This window comes from Telmatherina bonti (assembly GCF_933228915.1).
Source record: "Telmatherina bonti genome assembly, chromosome: 4".
Taxonomy (NCBI): domain Eukaryota; kingdom Metazoa; phylum Chordata; class Actinopteri; order Atheriniformes; family Telmatherinidae; genus Telmatherina; species Telmatherina bonti.
The window spans coordinates 34,131,464-34,154,710 of record NC_136622.1 but is presented as its reverse complement, the minus strand read 5'-3'; the positions used below and the strand labels follow the sequence as shown (position 1 = coordinate 34,154,710).

The following is a 23,247-nucleotide window of genomic DNA, read 5'->3' as shown; positions in this document are numbered from 1 at the left end:
TAGGCTGGTCCTTATGTATCAACTGGTGTATGTGCTGACAGTTGCCTTCCACAGACAAAAACAGTGGGATTAATATCTCTTAAAACACTTAGTTCCACCTGATTTAAAGCTTTAATCAATGCCCGGACTTTGTTAGGGAGATTAATCAAACACCTCCCAGCTGCACAGGTCTAATCCCTCCCCAGTCACAACAGACGCAGTGGACCAAGTGGCAGACTGGATTTCCATAATACAGTACAGTAAAAACCTGCAGGCATGACATCAATCCAGCCTCATTCCTTCATCTTATACAAGGTACAACATATAGAAGTGTCAGCAAATAACTAACTATCTTCCGCATAGAGTTAAGGCTTGTAACCAAAATAAATTAACTGTTGACATTTCATAAGCCGGCTGTATATTATTAATAACTTTGAAGACTACATTTGCTGTGAGGAAGAAACCAATAGATGCAACAAAGAATGGAAATAGGCTAAATCATTTTCTAGTTGAACTCTATATCAGATTAGAAACAACAGCTGCACAATCCAGTCACAACATCCCCTGTTGAGTTGCAAAATCTTGTGAGAAACTATGTTGAAGTCAAATAAGTGGCAATATGTAAAATGTCTGCATATCTAATTAAAGATGTTTTGAGAACAGAGATGTAGATTGGTTTTATTTTTATTTTGAAAAATACCATTTTGCTAATTTAAAAGAATCAGAAACTCACCCTCTGCTGAATTGTAGAATGTTTATGTTCCATCTCCCTCTTCTCCATGGCTGAATCAATCACCAGCTGATCCAGCTACAAGTCGGTTTGCAAAAATAAAAGAAAAAAATGGGTCACTTTGGCGTGTTGCAGTTACATAACTGAAACATGTACTGTAGTGCAATCCACTGCCGACCTTGAATGATTCAGAGCAGCTGGCTCTGAATCACTTTCTACTGAGAAATGCAGACGGAGCACATGTTGGGTCAATGTTTGTTAATGAAGCATTGATTATGCTGCAACAAACTGTTTATTCAATGTCAACCAGCCAGCTAAGAAAAGGAAGCTTTTACCCCAAAGAATGCTGGCTAAAACAACAACAACAAAAAGAGGGATATTTCATGTTATCTTGATCTGGGAATTGAAATATAAACTACAATTTATGCAACTGCAACTTTGCTGAAGGTCCAATCAAGACTGAGCACTGAGGGAGATGACTCAGCTCGACTGGTGATGCTTTGCTCACCTCAGCAGCCAGCTTCTTCATGTACGGGTCGATATCATCCAGCAGGTTGTAGCCCTGCTGGAACAGCGAGTACTGGGCGTGCATAAATGACAACATCTACATGGGAGAAAGTCACATGAAGGAGAACTGTAAGCAGTCAGATTAGATTGTGTGTGTGTGTGTGTGGCAGACATTACAAACATGCAATCTTTGTATATCTGCGTGGACTTACAGCATCTAGGATCTCAAATTTCTTCTTTGCCTGAAGGACATTGATCTGCAGAAAGAACAAAAATTTGTTTCCATGAAGCTTTGGATTAATATCGATATGTTACACTGGATTTTACACAAACCACTGAGCTAACTCCCTCTAGTGGACGCTTCTTTTTTCCTTTTTTATGAGTACAGTAGCACCAGAAAGCTGGATTTGTGTCAAAGACAAACCCGACGATGCTGCCAGCTGCCTATATACATGAATGACGCACAGAGCCCTTGAGGCGTTTCCCGAGTTAATGCCTTGTATTATACGTCTCAACTGATGCAAGCCTAAAAGATATTTTGTGCTACATTTGAGATGTCACTTCCATACATAGCGCATCATCTCTGTAAAGCTCTGACCTTCTTTTACTGCGAGACGCTTTCAATTAAGACTCAAAAGGGTCAGATGTTCGACAGCCACAAGAGCAGGCTGGCAGCAGGCAAAACGAAGAATAGAGAGAAGGCAACGACACCCCTGATATCGCTCTGAACCAGTCTCTTTTCTTACCGTCGGCAAGTTTTATGTTCAGATTGAGTTTTGTAGGCAAAATATACGGATGCTGCACATGACTGAAGACATGAATGTGGAGCACAAAGCTGAAGTAGAGACATAAAATATGTAGGCTAACATGCTAACATGTTGTCTCGCTGATCTTATACCAGTAACTTAATTCAGACATTATGTCAATTCAATTCCATTCAATTCAACTTTATTTATATAGCGTCAAGTCACGGCAATGCCATCTCAAGACGCTTTACAGACAGAGAAAAAAAAACAATGAAAGCCAATTCATAATTGCCTGCATAAGGAAAGCAACAGACTTCCCACTGGCAACAGTGGGAAGGAAAAAAACTCCCTTTTAACAGGAAGGAAACCTCCGGCAGAACCCGGCTCAAGGACAGGCAGCCATCTGCCTCTGCTGTGTGGGGGGAAGAGGACAGAAAGACAACAGACAACAGGAACTGCTACTCCCGTCCAAGGAGACCTGCTGAGACAGGAGCCATGAGACAAGATGTCGGAATTGTAGGTGCTGGTTTGGACCAGTTTCCTTTAGAACCACTCAAATTCTCAGTGTCATAGATGCAACAAAGTGTTGGAAACATTCGTCAGAGATTTTGCTCCATGTTGACATGAAGCTTCACAAAGTTTCTGCACATCATGATGAGAATCTCCCGTTCCACCACGTCCCAAAGCTGCTCTGCTGGATGTAGATCAGGTGACTGTGGAGCCGTTGGAGGACAGTGAACTCATCGTCATGGTGGAGATGATGTGAGCTTTGTGACATGGTGCATCATCCTGCTGGAAGTTTCCATCAGAAGATGCTACACTGTGCTCAGAAAGGGATGGACATGGTCAGCAGTGTTGCAAGGACCATTTTTGACCCCAGTTTTCTCCAGTTGGCGATCCTGTGACTACTGTCTGGGTGACTCTGAGGTCCTGCAGCCCCATGGCCGCGGTGTGGACCCCAGTCTGTTGTGATCTAGACGGCCTCGGTGGTGATGGGTGGGATGGCTCCTGATATGAATCAGAAGATATTGTTTCCTTCAGCAGCATCAACCCAGATGTTTCTTCCCATTTTCAGGGTTTTATATGTAAATTCAGTAAAAGTGCATTCTGCGAGTACATGTGTGAGCAGATTGTGATCAGTTGTTAAAGTTACATACTTGAGTGTGAAGATTTGTTTTTTTTAATATGCATAATATGTTTTTTATCATGTAAAAAACCTGTTTTATTTTTTCTATGAACTGATACATTAATAAAATGTGATTTTATATATGTGTATATATGTGTATATATAAATATGTGTGTGTATATATATATATATATATATATATATATATATATATATATATATATATATATATATATATACACATATATATATGTGTATATATATATATATATATATATATATATATATATATACACATATATATATGTGGATGGATGGATCCATGTTGTCATGATGTTTCCAGCAGATTCTGATCCTACCATGTGAATGTGGAGCTGACATGGAGACTCATCAGACCAGCAACGTTTCTCCATCTTCTATTGTCCAGTTCTGGTGAGTCTGTGTGAATTGTAGCCTCAGTTTCCTGTTCTTACTGACAGGAGGAACCCGCTGTGGTCTTCTGCTGCTGGAGACCATCTGCTTCCAGGCTTGGTTGGAACCAGTGTTTATTTCTTTGTGTTGCCTTTCTCTCATCTCCAGCCAGCCAGTCCATTCTGCGCTGACATCAAGACATTTCTATCCAGAAAATTGCTGCTCGCTGGATATTTTGTTTTTCTCAGTAAATCCCAGAAGATCAGCAGCTTCTGAAATTCTCAGACCAACAACATGCTGCGTTCAAAGTCACTAAAATCTCCTTTCTTCCTTGTTCTGATGCTCACTTTGAACTTCAGCAAGTCGTCTTCACCATCTCTACATGACTATGTGCCGTTATGTACTTGTATTAATCTAATAAAGTGGCTGGTGAGTATCAGTACTTCTGACCTGTAGTACATAGTCCAGAGCGAGGTGTCGGAAGCATTTGCGGGTGATGCTGAGCGTGCTGGTGGCTTCCTCGACTTCATGAGGTTTGTTCTTTGGCGCCTGAGCGTTCTTCACCTGCGCTATTTCCATATCCTCACGCACCCTGTCAAAGTGCTTCTTTGTCTCCTTGAACTTTCGAACATCCCTGACAGACACACAGAGGAGCAAAGATGAAGTTAGCTGCTTCACATCAATTTAAACTCCACTTTCACCAACTTCAGCTGCCTTGTTCTTGATACGTCTGACGACGTGTTTGGGCTGCAGTAACTTGTTCTCGGTTTAATATTTAAACACACCAAAAAGGTTTTCAGGGGGCAACGGGGGCATTACTACCTCTTACGAGGTCGTGGACCTTTGCCTTTTTCTTCATGTGCTGAATTTTTCATACAATCCAAACCCCACTGGGACTGAAGCAACACAAATCGCGGTTTTACTTACTCTTTCACGAAGTTGTGCAACTGCTGCTTCACAGACCGCTGGGCTTGATCAAACAGTATCTGAAAGGGATAAAAACACGCAGGTTACTGCTGCTTGAACACATCTTTCAAACATGAAGATTAACCCTTTATGGGGCACTCAATAAAATACATTGAAATTTGAAATTTTAACCTAAAATTGTCCTTCTGGTGTGTACAAAGACCTGCATTCTGTTGTTTCATTAACAAAAATAAATGTTTTATGCTGAATATGAAAGAAAACAAAGTGATCAAAAATAGTCACTTGTCCCATAATGGGTTAAAGACAGACCATGCAAAACTGAAAGGTTACCGCTCTTTTAGTCAGAAAAGCTTCCTACTTCCAGCTGTTTTATTTCGTAGTATCAATTATTTTATTTGTTTAGATGTTTATTTCAACAGGAACAAATTCATTGAAATTATTTTCTTAAATCATACAAAATTTCTTGACTAAGCTAATTTGCAACCTGTCACTGATAATACCTTCATAAAGAAAAACAGACAATTAAAACTACTGAATTAAAAATACTACAGCCAAATAAAATGCATATAATGAAATAGTTTTATTTTGTTTTGTTACAATAAAATATAAGTTGTTAAAAGCAGGAAGCAGCAGAAGAAAATGAAAGGGGAGGGAAAAAACTAAATAAAAATAAAATAAAATGAATATATCTGAGCCATAACCACCTGTGGACATATTATTCTGCTTTAAAAAAAAAAACAACCCAAGAAGCATTTTCTTTACCTTCATATAACAAAAACAAAATTTATATTAAAAAAAAAACAAAAAAAAACAACCAAAACAAGAAATGACCAAAAACAAACCAAATCCTGAACAGTAGATCTGATATTACAGTTCAGTTCCTCCAAGTCTTTTGGAGGGAAAACAACGTGATCTGTTAAAATACTTCCATTCTTTACCAACAGAGGACGATAGAGCACAGCTTTTTTTATTTTACACGATTCCCATGCAAGTGATGCAGACAGTTTCAGGCACTAACGGCTGCTGGAATAAAAGGATGGGGGAATGCCGCTCTGACTCAAACACACCCGCTCTGACACAACAACATGCTGCCGTCGAGGGTGTTTTAAATTCCCGAACCCTCCTCATCTCCTCCACCCTCTGAGCACATCGTCTACTGCACTGCTGCTGCTAAATAGGTCACTTAGCTAGTGAGGGAGGGGAAGAGAGAGAAGAAAGGCAGAATCACATCCAGGGTTGGGTACACCACAGTTAAACTCTCCAGGCTTACTTATATTATCAGCCCAACTGACCACCTAAATAACAAATTCATGAAGTGTGAATCAGAAGATTTGAGTTAGGTCCTTTACAGCTAGCCCTAGTGGTTGTTTTACCTTAGGGATTACACACCATTAACACCTTTCTGTATTAAACAGAGTAATAGTGTAAAGATTATCCAGAGCCAGGCATAAATACTTCAGATGAATGGGTGGTTTTTACCCTTTTATTAACCCATTTATTTCAAATGGAAAAAACAAAGTGGCCTTTTGGAAATTTTGGTGATGGTTGCCGCTTCTTGTTCGAATAAAAATGTTTACTACTGATTGTGTGTTTATGGTCAGCCTGCTTTCCTGGATGCAATATAACAAGCTTATTATAGGCACAACAAGGATATGGACACTGGTGTCATCACGAGAACCCCCCCTCACACACATGGACACACAGATGCCACCTCAAAACAAAACAAGCAGGGACCATAAACACCCCAGTGTCAGATCAGTGTGAGCATGGAGCAAACACACTGAAGTGGACCATTTTAACCACTAACTTGTGCTGGAGGGGAACTGCAGAGAGACTTCCTGGCTTTGGGCGTGTTTGCAGCTTGTTGCATTCCTGGGCTTTTTCCTGGGGGCGAGTTGCCACCACACTTTTATTGGACACAAAGCCTACAGGTCGTCTCTACACAATCTGAGCCGGCTTGATTAAAAAGAAACGTTCAGGGAGGAAAGCTGGTTACTCCATGCATTAAGAAGTTTTTTTAAATATGTTAGAAAACACTGGATTGATGGCTTTTAAATTTGTGAAGGATGTTTATTAAGGCTGCATCGATTAGTTGACAAAGTTCACATCGTTCACAAAAAATGTCGTGTCGCGTCGTGCTACAAACACCCGTAACGGCTTCACTAATAAAACACTGCGCCAGGCAACGTAACGCCATTTACCAACCACGGCTCTTCAGACAGTATAAGAACTCTAAACACCAAGCAAATGATGCAAAGCCCCACAGGAAGTGCTGGGGACACTATTGTCATTTTGTGTAGCGTCTTTGTTCTTAAACAACGAAGAATAAACTGACCGCAACCTGAATAGAGTCCAAGTGATGACAGGATAAGGCCTCGAATTTCCAAAGTTTGGAAATGTTTCACGTTAAACAAAGTGTCAAACAGGTGAAATGTGTTGTCTGCCACGCAGAGTTGGTGTACCACGGCAGCACGACAGTCATGTACAAGCATCTGAAACTAAATCACCCTGGAGACATGGTTTCCAGCGTTCCAGATGGGTAAGTTAGCATTACGAAATAGTAATGTGTTGTTTACCTTACCAAACGGGCTTTTTAAAGATGTAAATAATCATTTTGATGCAATTTTGCGAAAATTAAGATGTTAAAATATTTTATTTATTTTGTTTTCCTTTTGAGGCAAATTCTGTACAGCTTGGATATAATACTATACCTAAGTTTGAATGGTTTAAAATAAATTAGTAGTAAGCTGTTAAGCTTAAATTTAATATTCAGCTGGTCCAGGAGTCGTTTTTTTTACTTACTAAAGGATATTATGTTGTGACTGACTGGGAATCAGGGGGACATACGATGCAAAATGAAGAGAGTGGGGTAAATCATACTGGAGTCTGTAAAAAAGACCTGCGTCAACTGGCAGCACAGATGGTGGGCGTGACAGAAATAATCAGGACTAATCGAAAAATAATTTACAGCTTAGTCGACTATTAAAATAATTGTTAATTGGGCCCTAGTGTTCATTGTCCTCTGTGGCTGAATCCTAATGATTCCCATCCTATTATCAATTCAAAGTTATGACTAAGGTTGCATTGACGCTGGCACTGTTTGGTTTGCTTTAAACAAACCCTGATCTGCTTCCATGGATAGTAAGGTTTGTTTTGAGTTGTGTAAACCAAAGAAGTAAACTCTGGTTTGCTTCAAATCCAGGAATCTTGGTGCATTCAGTAGTGAATCCTGGTTTGGATCTTTTATAAGTGAAGGCAAATGGACCATCCAGAAAACTAAAGAGCGGAAGTGATGGAACATTCTGGATATCTTACTGCATCTCCTGCTGCTCATAATGGACAGATTTGTGTGAAAACCACAGTAAATTTGGACATTTAAGTAAAACTGACACCATGGTCCTACTAAACAATGCTTTGTTCTGTCATATTTCCTTGTTCACTTGCTTGGTTGAGGCATAGTTAAATGACATCGCATATTCGATATTGCACACCCCTAACCTCTCCATAAAGTCATTGTTGCCCCACTGCTTCCTTGTAGAAACAAACAAGCAGTTATCTTGGCCAATCGATGAGCCAGATGTTTTTCTTCTTTCTGCATTTTTACCTCTTGGTCAGTGGTTATTTTGGGTAATATCGCCTCTAATGAGCAGTTGTTCTAACTGTAGTTCAGTATGAAATAAATTTGCACCAAAAGAAGTTGCGGAATTGCTTGGCATTCCCGCTCAATCAAACCGAGTCAATTGATCAATCCTGGTGGGAATGAGCCCCAAATTACAAGCTACCTCAAAAATTGATGCCCTGTTGAAACTGAATTTGAAGTTATGACATAGTTTTATGAAGAATTTTTACAGCTTTCATGGATTGATTGTTGGTGGCTTTGATATGCCTTTAAATGTGGAGGACGACAAACCCTTGTGGACAGTCTGGTGGATCAGTGTGGCATCTGCGTTTATATGGACTTTGGATTGGTCTGCTGTGATCAAAATGGTTTTGGTTTACCTTTTAATCTACAATCCTATCCTCATCTATGATCACAAGCTGTGGGTAGCGACCAACAGCACGAGATCACAGATACAAGTGGCCGAAATGAAGTTCCTCCGCAGGGTTTCTGGACTCTCCTTTAGAAACCAGATGAGGTGGTTCTGCTATCTGGCTAGGATGCCTCCTGGACACCTCTGTGGTGTGGAATTATTGGCTGGTCCAAGAGAAGACACAGGACACACTGGAGGGACTAAGTCTCCTGGCAAGCCTGAGAATGCCTTGGGATTCCCTCAGATGGTTGGTAGATTGATGGATCAATAGATGGGATTGACTTCCTCACCCAGACCCATTTCTTAAATAAAATATCAAAGGGAATTCTATAGACAGGTTACTGATTTTCTCTAATGTTGAAAGAGAAACAGATAGGTAAACCTCTGAATTATTCTTCAAATGGTGTGAATAAAACACCAAGTGCAGTGTTTTGGAAGTTATGTGTTATGCATGTTTTATAGACCTAAGAAAAGCTTTATCCCACCTCAGTCTTGGTCATTTTCTGAAGAAAACAAAGACAAACATGTTTATTCAACACTGATAAGAACCTCCAGCACCTGCTGAATTTGTTTTTTCAGCCAGTCGCTGTAACACAGTTAAATTTAGCATTTTAGCTCATACACAAGCTGCCCACGTGTGCCGAAGACCAGAAACTCACTACAACTTCTGTGTTCATGATTATCCATGAACAATCAAGAGAAATACTTCTGTACGCATCTCAAAATGGAATTATGGTTTCATTTAGTGTTTTCACAGTTGGGTATTTGGGTGGATTAAACAAATGTGTTATTTAGTGAGTGTCATTATGTCAATGAGAGGAATTTTGTCACTTTTTGGACAGAAACGGGCTTGCCCTTTTCCACCAGTTTCAAGTCTTTTTTAGCCAAACCAGCCGCCCATTCCCTGCAGATTTGTGGTAAATCTATATTGTAAGACCTGTGTACAAACTTGATTGTTGTATTTTTTTTCCCTGTGAACACTTGCCATGTGACGAATGAGTGGCCAGCTGTGAAAACGATTAGCAGCAGCAAAATAAAAACAGTGTTACCAACAGCTGCAGACATTTAGGAAAAGTATTGCGTGTTCCCTTTGAGGATGCAACATATCTTCACTTCATGAGCAAAGAATGCAGTGAGGAACGGTAAAGACTTTGTTTGCAGGGTTAAACTGGGAGACCCTGGTATTCCCCATGTGAGCCATTAAGATCTAAGAAACCACACTGGAAATATGCATGAAAATCAAAAGCAATTATGAGTCAAACATTTCTCTTTGCCTGCTTTGTGTAAATCCTGTCAGCCCTTAAAGACTTAACAGTTCACAACATGCATCTATTTGCATATGTGTGTCAGTCTCCTCTCATTTCTAATGTATGTTCAAGGAGTCAAACATAAGCCAATAATTAATTAAGTATTAAAATGTAGCTTCATGCTTGAATTACAATGAAACTGATCAAACGTTGGCCTGGTTTTCTGGATGCTTCTGCACAGAGATGCGAGGGCCAAGAGTCTTTTATGGTTTTCATGGATCTGTGCGTTTTGTACGTGTACAGTATCCCCTCAAACATACGAGACGCCTGTGTTCTAAAGACATCGGAGCATGGCCGCAACAAGGACGGTTGGTCCTCGGCGGTCCCACGTGTACGCTGTCTTTTTATGTTCTTGAGAGTTCTGCAGAGGAGCAGCAGAGCGTGCACAGAGAGGGACAACCTTCTCAAGCAGCAGATATAACCCTCATCATCTCTTATTCATTGAGGTGCTGTCGGAGTGCAACACAGTTAAATGCACATCCTCCCTGATTGAAAAACGAACATGTAAAAGATGCCAACATGCTAGTCCACCTTGTTGTTTGTCTTTTGTCTCGGGGGGGGAGCCTCCCTTTATTCCCCCTTCCTCCTCTGCTGCACTTTACATCAAAGAAACAAAGAAAAAAAAACCTTTGAGAGGATCATATTAGTGTCCAGTCAGATTGTCAGCTCTAATGGGCTGGAGGGAGGAAGCAGGGGAAACAGGAGGCTGAAAGCCCAGCTGAGCCTCTCCAGTGGAAGAGGCCAGCTGGTCCCGGGCCAAACCACACTCGCTTATGGCCTTTAAAGTGCGACACACTGAACCGCACCAACAGTGGATCTGTCAGTCTGACAGACAGATGGAGCTCAAACTTCTCAGCTTTATTCAAGACAGCAGTGGAAACAGAAAAGCTTTAAAACAAGTAAAGCTCTCTATGAGATAAATGACCAAAGCAAACCCAAAAGAATCATGAAAAGCCAGGTTAAACAAACTGAAAATTCTGTAACAACCCCTTGCTTAGATCATAAATAACTATTATAGTTTTTTATATGTAACTTTACAGCCAAACAGAAGCCAAGTAAAAATCTTAAATGAAACTGAACCTTTAAATACTTCCTAAGGGCCTTTTTTTAGGGAGGAACTAGAGCTCAAACATTACCAGCAGTCACGCATATCCATACTGACCTTGCGTAACATACCCTGCAACACACAGAGGCTACGAAGTGACGTCTGCTCTGATTCACCCGGCCGTTAACCCCACATTTGCAACCCTGACCTCCCCACTCCATCAATAGACTGGGACCTTATTGGGAAGGGAGGAGTTACTGGTTTGGGGTCTGTGTTGCAGCTTTGGGAAGAAATGTAACGCACACGCATCCACACAGACATAAGCCCTCAGCACTTTGAAGCACTCAGCGGGTTCAAGCTAATGGGCTTCAAATGGCCTCCGAGGGGCGGGAAGAGGGCAGGAGGTCAGAAGCCTGAAAGGCAGAGACAGGAAGCGACGCAGCGGTGAAGCTCAAGTTGTGTTTAGTGTAAGGCGACAATATGTGGAAAAATGAAGCAGCAAAGATGGTTTAAAAGATGCATCTGGAATGCTCTGCACTGGTTGCACTGGTGGGCCTCATTTTTTCCTCAGGGTGCACCAGCAAAGAACATGAGATGCATTTCAGTTTTCACAGTAAGACCTTGTTTTAGTCCATTTTAAAAGGGATATTTTCACATGTTCATTTTAAAGTCACATTTTCGGGCCAAAATTGATGTCTGCATTTGAATATGTATTGTTATTATTACAGCTAATATTTGGACACATTGTCATTGACTAAAAATGTTATATTTATTTTCACATATGACGGGTACATTGGTAGGGAAGCGCCATGACAGTCTGCCATTTTGATACTGCAGCTGGGCACAACAGGCAGCATGAGTGAGGAGGAATGTAGAACAACCGCGGTTTTTAGTCATCTAACAGCATGACTTAGCTTTAGCTCGCTTACCTCCGTTAGCTTGTTAGCTCCTGTTAGCTTTTGGCCTCTTAGCTCTTAGCTACAGGCAGGTCAGAATTTGCTAGATATTAACCATCCACCCCCACGCTCACAGCCCCCCCTCTCAGGTCTACCTCTTCGCCATTTTTGTATTTTCCAGGAGAGACGGCACGTGCAGGAACTGCCAAATGAGCCTCAATTCAGCTCTTCTGAAACTTACAGGTGACGTCATGGAGACTCCGCCCATCTTTTATATACAGCCTATAGTACAATCTCAGCCTAAAGCCTGTTACAAACCCCACCAGACCTTTTTCTTGTTATTGAGCTCATGACAACATAACAATGTAATTTTGTTGCCATGGACATGTTTGGGAACATCTTACAGCTTGTTCTTAAAGCCGAAAAGAACTTTCTTCTTGTGGGGCTCTGAGAAGAGCTGTGATTGGTCAGACTTTGAGGTGGGCGTGGTAAATGTGGAAATGCATGAAGTGGAAAGTCGAAAGGCGAGGTTAAAGCTGTAATTAAAAGCAGATTGAGGTAGATGAAGCTTCTCGTAGCTAGTGATGTGACATTCACAAGCGAATCGAATTCTTTGAACAGCTCTTCACTGTGAACGATGGGAATCGATTCCCTCTAGAGAGTTGTTCTTTTCTTTCTATGTACATTGTACAGTAGAGAGGAGAAGCTGGAGGAGTCGGGAGTCAGAAAAGAATGAGTAGGCCAACAAGAGAGAATGAGTTAAAAAGCACTTTTTCAACGAAAAAATGAAAAAAGCTAAATGTAGTTTCAGCAAAAATATAATTTATTTTAAGTCTGGATTAAAAATTTATTAATCGCAAACCATTTCACCTCACCTTAATTGTGATGTATTACTCGTTTCAGTGTTTATTTTAGGATTAAAATGTTTGTCTTTTAAAATAACCCAAACCTGAAAGAGTCAGTCTTTTCAGCAGCTCTTTAATGTGAACAATTCTCAAATTAACAGATGAACTGACCGGACAAAAATGACCAAAGTTTTCGCTTCCCGCGAGTCCTACAGGCTTAATGGTTTCTGGTTGCTGCATAGTGTTGAGCTTTTCCTTTTCTGGATAACTTCAGTGTTTCTGCTGAGCTGCTGAACACGGCTGTCGAAGTTCATTCAATCAACTCACCCAGCTTTTTGATGTGGTTTAAGCTCTGTTGAAAAACGCCAGTATTTATTGCAAAAATAGATAATAAAATATGAGCAAATATATCCCATATCAAACAATAAATAGTTCCCGTTTTTCCCGTAGTTCCACAATGTTTAACGTGCAACGGTTGCCATTTCAAACCAACATATAACGCTAAGTATGAAGACAGAAATGAGGGGAGATAAAAGTCCAAATAAACCCATAAAATGTAAAGAGACACTCGACAAGTACCAGACACACTGCAGAGGGGACTCATTCCTCCACTTGAATCCTCAATCCCGCCCTTATTTGCCCTTAGTTCATGACCGTAGGACCAGACAGCATCATTAATATGCTCTATAGATGCATGTTGAGACGTTAGAAGAATCTATAAACTATTAAAATCATCCCACTTCATCACCAAGTTACCATTTATGTGCTGCACATTACTTTTTTTTAGTATTCATACTGTCCTAAAAGGAAATTGAATGTGTTCTATTTGCTGTGAATGCCAATGCAACCTCAGTAATAAACATTTTACAGGCGTAATAACAATGTGTCCACACAAACCCCTCAATGAGTGGTTTATATTAGATCTTACTACAGCTGTAAATAGATTTATATGCTCATCTAGATGTTATTTTTACTGGAAGGTGGCGTATAAACAACCATCCAAATGATGAACTCTCGTAAAGCTGTGTATTTATATACATTCACTATAACCCAGACAGTCAACACTTGGTTTCTACTGGATATTTCTACAGAAATATGCAATGAATTAATAAACATACATCCTATGCATTAATTACCACTTCAAAAATCCACTACCATCCATATGTAATCAAAGGATTATATATTTATATACTGCAGTTAATGTTAAATACAGTCAGAAAGGTTTGCACACACAACTATAAACAATTAAAGAGTCATTAAAAACCATAATAAATTACTTATTGAAGCCTGGTAGAGACTACGAAAGCAACCGGATTTAATGACGTAAAAAAGGAGCTGGAATTAGTTCAAATGCAAGGTATTGTATGAGGATAATCAGTAGTAGCAGGGAGGGTTAGCATTGTGCTAACATCTACTGCATGCCAAGCACACGGTCCACTTACCATGTGGTAGTTTATGATCTCTTGGAGGCTCTCGCCACACTTTTCCAGACACTCCTACAATGAAAACACCAGACGGCATTTTTTAGCTCCACAATGCAAATAGATATATTCCCCTAACCGCTGCCGTGGTTGTATTTTAGAGGGTAAAAGAAACAAAAGCTGACACATGCTACAAGCAGAATTTATTTGGAAGAAAATGAAAATGTCAAAGCTGGTAAATGTCGCTGAGGTGTTCCTGAAGTGCACACAGGAAACTGAGCCATTATTGCAAAGCTGATTCACTTCTTTTTTTCCCCCAAAGAAGCAACAAATAAGAAAAAGACTTGAATTGAAAACTCAGTCAGACATTTGGAGCCAAGAGGGGTTTTAATAGTACTTAATGTCAGCAGTAATGAAAATAGTTCAAGACGCCTGAGCTGTGGGTTGAGCCAGAAGTTTCCAGACTTGCTCGGTTTCTCACTGACTAATCTGTTAGTAATCAGGTTAATTCATAGAAAAAAAAAAGGAAAAGAACTGCAAACAAGAAGAGAAAAGGAAAGTCCCTGCTCTCTCAGGACATGCAGGAAGAACCCCTCCCATCGCGAATAAAGACAGTAAAACCACCCTGGATCTTCGTCTCATCAGAACCTTACCGAGATCATCTCATCCTTCTTGCACTGCTGGGACAGGTCCCGGATGCCGTTGACGAAGAGCTTATTGGCGCTGATGTACGCCTTCCCAGCTTCAATCATGCCGCTGCAAAGCTTCACCAGCTGCGGAGAAAAGACACATTCATTCACTCATTCATTCATTATCTGAACTGCTTAGTCCGATCAAAGGTCACAGGAGGTAGGGTAGATAGGTAGGGTAGGTAGGTAGAGGCAGGGTACACCCTATACAGGTCGCCAGTCCACCGCAAGAACCAGTCACTGATTTAATTCAGGAGCCAGCTAAGTATACCGTTGATGTGAGACGGTATACTGCGCCAATTTGATCCAATCACTTTATTCCCGAACAGTTTGTTTAGTTTTAGAACAACAGTTCTACTGTCTGTATTACCTCTTTTCCATTAGTATAAGCTTGTCTCAACTTGACTCACCTCAACTGAGCCCTGTTTCTTTTCCATTACAGTTTAGTACCAGGTCTAAAAGGAGGGGGGGGGGGGGGTTTGTGCAAAATTACTGTGATGTCAGTGTTGTGCACGACAAGCTCTGTAACAACGTAGGACCTAGAAGCAATCTGCTACTCGGTCTGTGGCTCGCTGGTCGCTGACCATAAATCGTATCCATTTGTTGGAACCACTTCCAGTCTCGTCTATTTGATCCGCTCCAACCATTGTGGTCCTTGACCTGCTGATCTGCACTTTTGGGGCTTTTTCAGCTTCTCTCGACACTGCTGGAAACTCCGTTGCTAGCCGTAGACATTGAGTTGGAAAGCTCTTGATAGATTTTTTTCATTTCGTGTCACTTCATCTAGTTCCCTCTGTATCCTTTCCTCAGCAACCAAGCAAAGAAATGTTTCCACCTACCCACCCAATTATGCTGAATTTCAAGATTAAACTGGGACTTACAATTAATAAATAATAGAAAAATAAACATATTTAATCATGTAAAGTTTGTCAGAGCATGGTTTCCTGGTACACCGATTACACCGATGCACACGTTAGCCCTCCGTGATGAACTTTGCATCTTTGGTGCATTATTTCGTGGTTTTGAACAAATTGTTTTTCCAGTGTCCTCTAATGTCTAAAGAAAAAGCGACTATCAACGCATCTAGCAACTTTTCGGTGATACTGGAGACTTCTTGGTGAGTAACGTGACCGAACGTGTAGTTTACTCTCCGTTAGCATAATGAGCTACTGCGTAAGCCCCGCCCCCTTCGAGAAGAAACACTTCCTGCAGTCAGAACAGGACGAGATCACCTCTGCTGCAAGACTAGACAGAAGTTGACACTGACTGATCCTGTCCTGATTTACTGTCAGATATTAATGAAGCGTGCAGATTAAAACATTTTAAAAGTTAAACTAACATGTTGAAGATTTTAACTGTTAGTTAAAGTATTTAAAATGACACTTTAACTCTACGTCTGTTCAGTTCAGGAATATTTTCTTTTTTTCTTTTTTTTTAAACTGTTTTCAAATTAAATGCATTTTCTCAGACAATAACAGAGTTTACAGTATTAATGTTTGTGTATAATATTTGATCTAATCATCTCGCAAAATCTATTTGACATTAAAAGATTGTTTTGGGGACAAATATTGTAATGCGATAAATTGAGATTAATTAAATACAAAGCCTGTAATTAATTTGGATTAATTTGTTTAATTGAGTCCCACCCCAAATCTAAACAGATGAGTTACAACGAAAAAAAATTCTACTCACTTTAAGCCAAACTACTCTGTCCATTTATTTTATTTCCATGTGCTGCTTTTATCCACTGTTGTTCTGTTTTGCTTGTAAAGGGTCTCTGGGTTACATAAAAGGCGCTTTTCAATAAAATCTTAAAAAAAACTAAGAAAATGGGGGGGAAAAAATCCACATTATTTTCCAGCATGTCTAAAATTAATATTAAATGTCTGGTAATGCAAATACTCTCCATCTGGACTATGAATCCGTCACTACACCTGGTGAGGTGATGCTGGATCCCACCTGCACCCACTACAGTAAGCAAGCAGAGCCGTTGGCAGATGACACACACATGTTTGGGAACTCTGCCTAAAACATCATATGACAAACATTAACACTGAAACAGCTCCACCAGGGTTGTTTCTGGACATGAAGCAATAATTCCTTCATCCACAGAACATTAATCCTAATCTTGTCTAAAAGCTAAAGCAAATGTACGATTAGCTAGCTAGAGGTTGAAACCAGTACATATGAAATGGACGAAATGAAGTAATATCTACTCAAATCATCTTTAACTTTTAGTCACTTTGGTTTAAATGCTTTTGTTTTATGTTGTATAACATTAAATGAGCAACAAAACAAACCTGAACACTGTCAGTAATTTCTATTCTCATTACTTAAGATGCTATCTGGATGTTTTTATGATAGATAGAAAATATAAATATGTTTTTTGTTATTGTTGAGACATTTTCAGCAGGGTTCCCAAACTTCCCAAAGTGAAACCTGCAACTTAACTTCACCAACACGTGATCCCACAGCATCAGATGTTTGGTTTAAGTGTGAGCGGTTAAGATGAATAACGCGTAACCGTGGATATTTCCAGCACTGATGGTGGTAAAATAACAGCCTTACTAATCCCGGCTCCATCTGACACCGTGATGCAAAGCGAGGGTCACGGTTAGGATAGGTACTGGGCCAGATGGACCTCTGACATGAGCATCTGGCTGCCTCATTGCAGGGATGCTCTGAAAACAGTCACATTTGGGATGACCCATTCCTGAACTGTTCAGCCGAGCAGAGTGACACGACTGCAGGTGGCACAAGCCATTAAAGGCAGCAACGCGGAATGAGATGCTACAGCGCAATGTACCACGAGCTGCGTCTCATGTCGGCCGTAAAACAATATAATGTGACAGAATGTGGAGAGTTCTTCCTTTCACTCATTTGCTATGGAGGATTAGCAGCACACAGGCTGGAGATCAGTGGGAGGAAACATGGCGCGAAGAGCGGCGGGTCCCTTATGTTGCACAGATTCCTTTATCCATCATTCAATAAAGGAATTTTTTTTTTATTTTTTTTATTCTGTTTCAATTTATGTACTTATTCCTCTTACTTAGTTTTACTTCCATGTTTGGTTTTGATGTTTTTATTCGTGCGATATTAGTTGGTTTTTCCATTGTGGGTGGGTGGGTTGGGTTTGTCGGCATGGCAACCTTTTGGTTTGTTTTGCTCTGTACATCACTTTGAGCTGCACGCTGTATGAAAAGTATTAAATTATTATTAAATGCTGATTAAATGATTCACTTAAAGCATGCAACACGCAACTAGATTTCTGTTTGAATGATGGATTCATTTAAACATTTCCATCATTTTCTTGAAATTTAGCCATAAAGACATTTTTTTCTGTTTATTAAGACGTTTACATTCAAATTATTGGTGACATCTTTATTAACTTATCTAAAATATGACAAAATAAATACGTAAAAGATAAGGTATAAAGACTAAAAATAAAGAGACTGGAATAAATAAAATACAATACAATCTGTCTTTCCTGTCCTCTCCACCCCAACCAGTCGAGGCAGATGGCTGCCCTCCCTGAGCCGGGTTCTGCTGAAGGTTTTTCTTCCTGTTAAAAGAGAGTTTTTTCCTTCCCACTGTCGCCTCATGCAGCTCAGGATGGGGGACTGGAATCAAGATTCAATGCAATCAATTGGTTTCTATTAGCTAGGCTATTTATAAATTGACCTGAACAGATGTGTGTAAAGTCCCTTGAGACTACATTGTTGTGAAGTGGCGCTATAAAAAAATACAGCTGATTTAAATTGAATATCAAGTAAAACACTAGTATGTATATCTATATCTATATATAAATATAAATCTATGTATCTATATATATATATATATATATATATATATATCTATATCTATATATATCTATATATATATATTTCTATATATATATATATATATATATCTATATCTATCTATATATATATCTATTTAAAATGTGCTTTATTCATTACAAAACCTCAAATTAATTAGATTCATTCTTTTTCTTGCGTTGCATGCATATCTATCTATCTATCTATCTATATAGATATATATATATATATCTATATATATATCTATATATATATAGATATATATATATATATATATATCTATATATATATCTATATATATATATCTATATATATATCTATATATATATATCTATAGATATATATATATATATCTATATATATATATCTATAGATATATATATATATATATATATACATATATATATATATATATATATATATATACATATAGATAGATAGATATGCATGCAACACAAGAAAAAGAATGAATCTAATTAATTTGAGGTTTTGTAATGAATAAAGCACATTTTAAATTGCTTCACAAGATTTGCCCCCGAAAGCCACATTTTAGAATTTAAATTAATTTTAGTGGATAATTAAAACAAATTATAGGTTGTGGACATGTAGTGGACACTGTGGATCAAAAGTGTTAATATAGGCTCATTTTACTTGTATAAATTTTTATCACATACGCACAAAAGTATTTTACAAAATTGATAGCTGCGTCTGTCAGTCTGCCATTACAATCCTATTACAAACCCAAGAATTAATTTATTCCCATTATCCTTCCATGAAAACATCTTTCTTTTAATATGCTATTACCTCATGCACGACTCAGTTTGTGTTATGTTTTTTTATTCGTGAACCACATCTATCATGATTTTCTATTACAATAGACTACAAATAAACTTTCAAACCTACTGCCCTTTACATTTTATTAATCTCTGACTAAATAATACATAAATCCAACATAAATCCAACAGTTTGGGGACATCAAGTGAATGGATGAGTAGGTTGAGATATAAACATGAGTCTTACCTTATCTAGCTTCGCCTCAATCTCCACAACCTCTGTCTCCACTTCATCGACATTCGCCCTGAAAAAAGACAAAAACAACACATAAATAAACAGAATTATTTAATATCTGCAGAATAGCACGTTGCCACACGAATAACAAATTCCCTGAAGGTCATTTGTCTCATCGTAGAACTGCTGCTGAAAAACCTAGTGTTTTGTGAAGCCAAAGCCAGGCGTGGTCCAGCGGCACCCGGTGAGATTTTTGGGTGTGCTGGAAGCGAGCGAGACGCCGTCCTGGGAGCAGTCCTGCTCTGTCAAAACAAAGTGACAGACGTGGTTCAACACAGCGAGAGGAAACAGGGCCGCAGGGCTTATCACACAACCACCTACACCGCTGTGGAAACACCACCAAAACCACGTCTGGAGCCCTCAGCGCCTTGGGAGAGGTGTGATTTACACACATATTGACTCTAAGATGTAGCTCTAATGAACACCACCCTCTAGCTCCTCTGAATATTGAGCCAATGACAGACTGTTGACAATGAACTGACATACTGCTCACAGTGGGAACTGATGAAGCAGTTTTTATGCAGTTTAAAGACCAAAACCTCTTTTATGATCCCTACTTTAAGATTATACACCTTTCTTCCATGTAGCCTTCATTTAGCTGGATTAATCCCAGTCAGATCAAAGATTTCTTTTATATGAGACCAGCAGCACAGTTGCTTTAAAAGAAGCAAAACCAACAAACAAATTAGATTAACATTAAAAATGAAGACATAAAAACACCTGCAGTTAGACTGCAATAATTTCACCAGAGCTTTAAAGCAACACCACAGAGCTTTCTAACATTAAAAGCCTGTTCCTAACTCCTTTTGATGGCACACTGACTATAATTAACTTAGGAGTATTCGGTTCAAGATTATATATGCTAAAAGTGAATAATAATGGGCACAGTACAGAACCTTGAGGGACATCATTCTTCACTACTAAAACTTCCAGGAAGCCTTTTCTATAAATGTCGGTCATTGGCTGCAGGCAAGATCTTTGGATCTGTTAGAAATCTCCCATTAACCGCACAAATAATTAAGTAGTCCAGTGGCAAAACCAAAACCGTCTGATTGAATTGTATTCATACCATGATCACATTAGAAATCAGAGTTTTTGAAACATCCATAGAGACGAACCTCTCTGATACGTCAGTTAATTGATAAATGATCCAATAGCACCAATCCTTATGCAACATATCAAACATTGATAAAGTTATCATCTATAATATGTGCTTAAGAAATAAAAAATTGTCATCGCTTTGTTTCAACAATCAAAATTTTCATCGCCAAAGAGGAAAGAATAAAAACTGGACCATTTCTGGCAGCTGCTTTAGTTGTGCTTTCTCATATTCTATTCTATTCTATTCTATTCTAGTCAACAGTCATTTAGCAGACGCTTTTATCCAAAGCAACTTACATATGACACACTCGACCCTATTTGATATGGAGGTTATGTTGTAAGAAATACAAGAGCTTAATGAGGAGAATATTTGTGGCATATATCGGCCAAGCTGGCAGAATTTCTAACTTGGATCTCATCTTTCTCTTTGGTTCAAGAAACGAAGGCTGACACGTGTTCTTTCCCCCCCACCCCCCCACCCCCCACCCCAATCCACAACCCCCATATCCTTTTATATGAACAGAGAGTTCTCTGAACACTCCAGAGAAGAAATATACATCAAACGCTTGAACTAATGTGAAATGAAAACGTGTTATTTAAATAACCAATACCATATTATTCCACATATATGGGTCTTACTATAATCTGGAATGATCTCCTTCTGAACAGCCGTGAACCAACCACACCATGAGATAATCTCACAGTGAGTAAAGCTGTTTTCATTGCTGATGTCATTTTGCAAACAGTCTTTTTTAATGTGATGATGCAGAGCTTAGCAGGCTGTCGCTTTGCTTGGGGCTATTTTTCCTCAAGCCTGCAGCTGTATCTGATTAATGCTAAAATGTCAGATTTTTACATTTCCACAAAAGTCTTAACAGGCTTTATTATTTTCTGATTATTAAAAATGTTGCAGGCATGACAGCTTCTAGAAAACTACAACTAGATTATCTCCCATTGGTTTGAAGAAAATAAAGCTTTTTTTTTTTTTTTTTTTTTTTTTTTTACTGAATTGCGCTAAATATACTGGCTAAAGAGTTAGTAAAGCTTTGCCAGATAATTTATTGACTATTTTGCACTGTTAGTATCAAAACAACTTCATTAAATTAATTATTAATTAGTTACAATATGATGCAGAAGAACGTTTCAGATTGAGGAGCTTTGGAGCCACCTTCCCCTTGTTTCAGCCAAGAGTAACCCCACTGCCACTCAAGCTAGCCCATATATTTTATTTTATAAAACTAGAATTTTGTTTGTTTTTTCACTTAGAGAACAAAAAAAACAAAAAACAAAAAACAAAAAAAACATGGCAGTATGTGGGCTGTATCTGGATTAACATCCAATAAACTAGCAAGTATTAGCAAGGCAAAATGGCAACTGGTGTTAGCGCTGTTGATGTTAGCCAAATAGAACAAAATCAATCTGATGTTCCACCTGCAGACATTGTGCATCTTTAACTTTATAAAACAGTTGTAATAATTGTAAAATATATTTTTGTGTCCACATTAAATAAACTGGGTACTATAGCAACTTGTGGATTTTTGTATTTTTGTACTTTTACTTTCTTTTTAGCTATACGTACTGTTCCAGTGCAAGCTAACGCTTACAATGAAACAATGCTATTATATTGTACCTACAACAACAACAAAAAAGAAACAAAATGTTAAGATGCCACTCATATGAAACCAGGTTTTATTGTGATTTTAGACCTTCCTCTCCTGCATAGCGCTGTGCAACATCCAGCTAGCTGCTGCAGATGTGTGCAGTCTGGCTCACGGGACAGCTGCTGCCCCCAGGCCGTATCCTGCACTGCCCCCCCCCCCCCCCGTCTCACTGCACACGCCTCTCGTAATGGATGCACATGTTGCCCTGGGCCTGTAGCCACGGTAACCATCTCCTAAGTGGGATGCAGAGGTCCTCCCTCGCACTTGAGAGTTGACCCTCATTTCACACCATGAAGAGCAGAAAATCCACACAGCCAATAACACAACTCCCAGCAAGCAGTTAAAACCTGGTCAGGAGACCATTAAACTTCTGTAAATGTGCTTGTGGCTCACACATCTAACGTCTGCACAAAGGTCCCTGACTGATTCAAATAAACATGGCTGCTCTGAACGGCTGCTTAGGACCAAACAGACACGACATGATGCAAGTATAACTTGTCGAGCAGGATTTAGCATGCGATTATTTAGTGTAGCTGGAAATCGTTCAGTCAAGCAGAGGTTTAACGACATTATAAAAACAGAGAATCTGCTGAGCAAGTTGCAGCACTGGTGGTTTCTGGCTGTGGACTTGCTGACTGGAAACACAGGAAAACAGTCAAGGTACCATTTACCAATGTCGTCTTAACTGCTGTTGCACATTTGGTCTACGCTGGCATTCTTTTGCAACATGTAAAGTATGACTTCTGGGGTCTGCAGACAACATTGTAAAGGATTTTTTTTCCCATCAGAACAGTAATAGTAAAGGATTTATATCCTTTACTTGAACATCCTCTTCCTCTTGACAGCATCATTATCATAAATTTCCTCATCCTGTTTTCCATTTCTTAGGTCAAAACCAGTTCATTCAGCTGCTACATCCATCCATAAACTAAAATTTTA

General features: G+C 39.2%; 1 protein-coding gene across 1 annotated transcript in view; it reads right to left on the bottom strand.

Moving 5' to 3' along the window:
• The window catches only part of acap3a (ArfGAP with coiled-coil, ankyrin repeat and PH domains 3a), an 87,092-nt gene that overhangs the window by 29,822 nt on the left and 34,023 nt on the right, over positions 1-23,247 (bottom strand). The window contains exons 2-9 of the mRNA XM_079239006.1: positions 19,499-19,556; positions 14,625-14,744; positions 13,993-14,046; positions 4,427-4,485; positions 3,950-4,133; positions 1,429-1,473; positions 1,218-1,313; positions 713-787 (exon numbers count right to left, since the gene is read on the bottom strand). Coding sequence (XP_079095132.1) covers positions 713-787; positions 1,218-1,313; positions 1,429-1,473; positions 3,950-4,133; positions 4,427-4,485; positions 13,993-14,046; positions 14,625-14,744; positions 19,499-19,556 — 691 coding nt within the window. The remainder of the gene's footprint in view (positions 1-712; positions 788-1,217; positions 1,314-1,428; positions 1,474-3,949; positions 4,134-4,426; positions 4,486-13,992; positions 14,047-14,624; positions 14,745-19,498; positions 19,557-23,247) is intronic.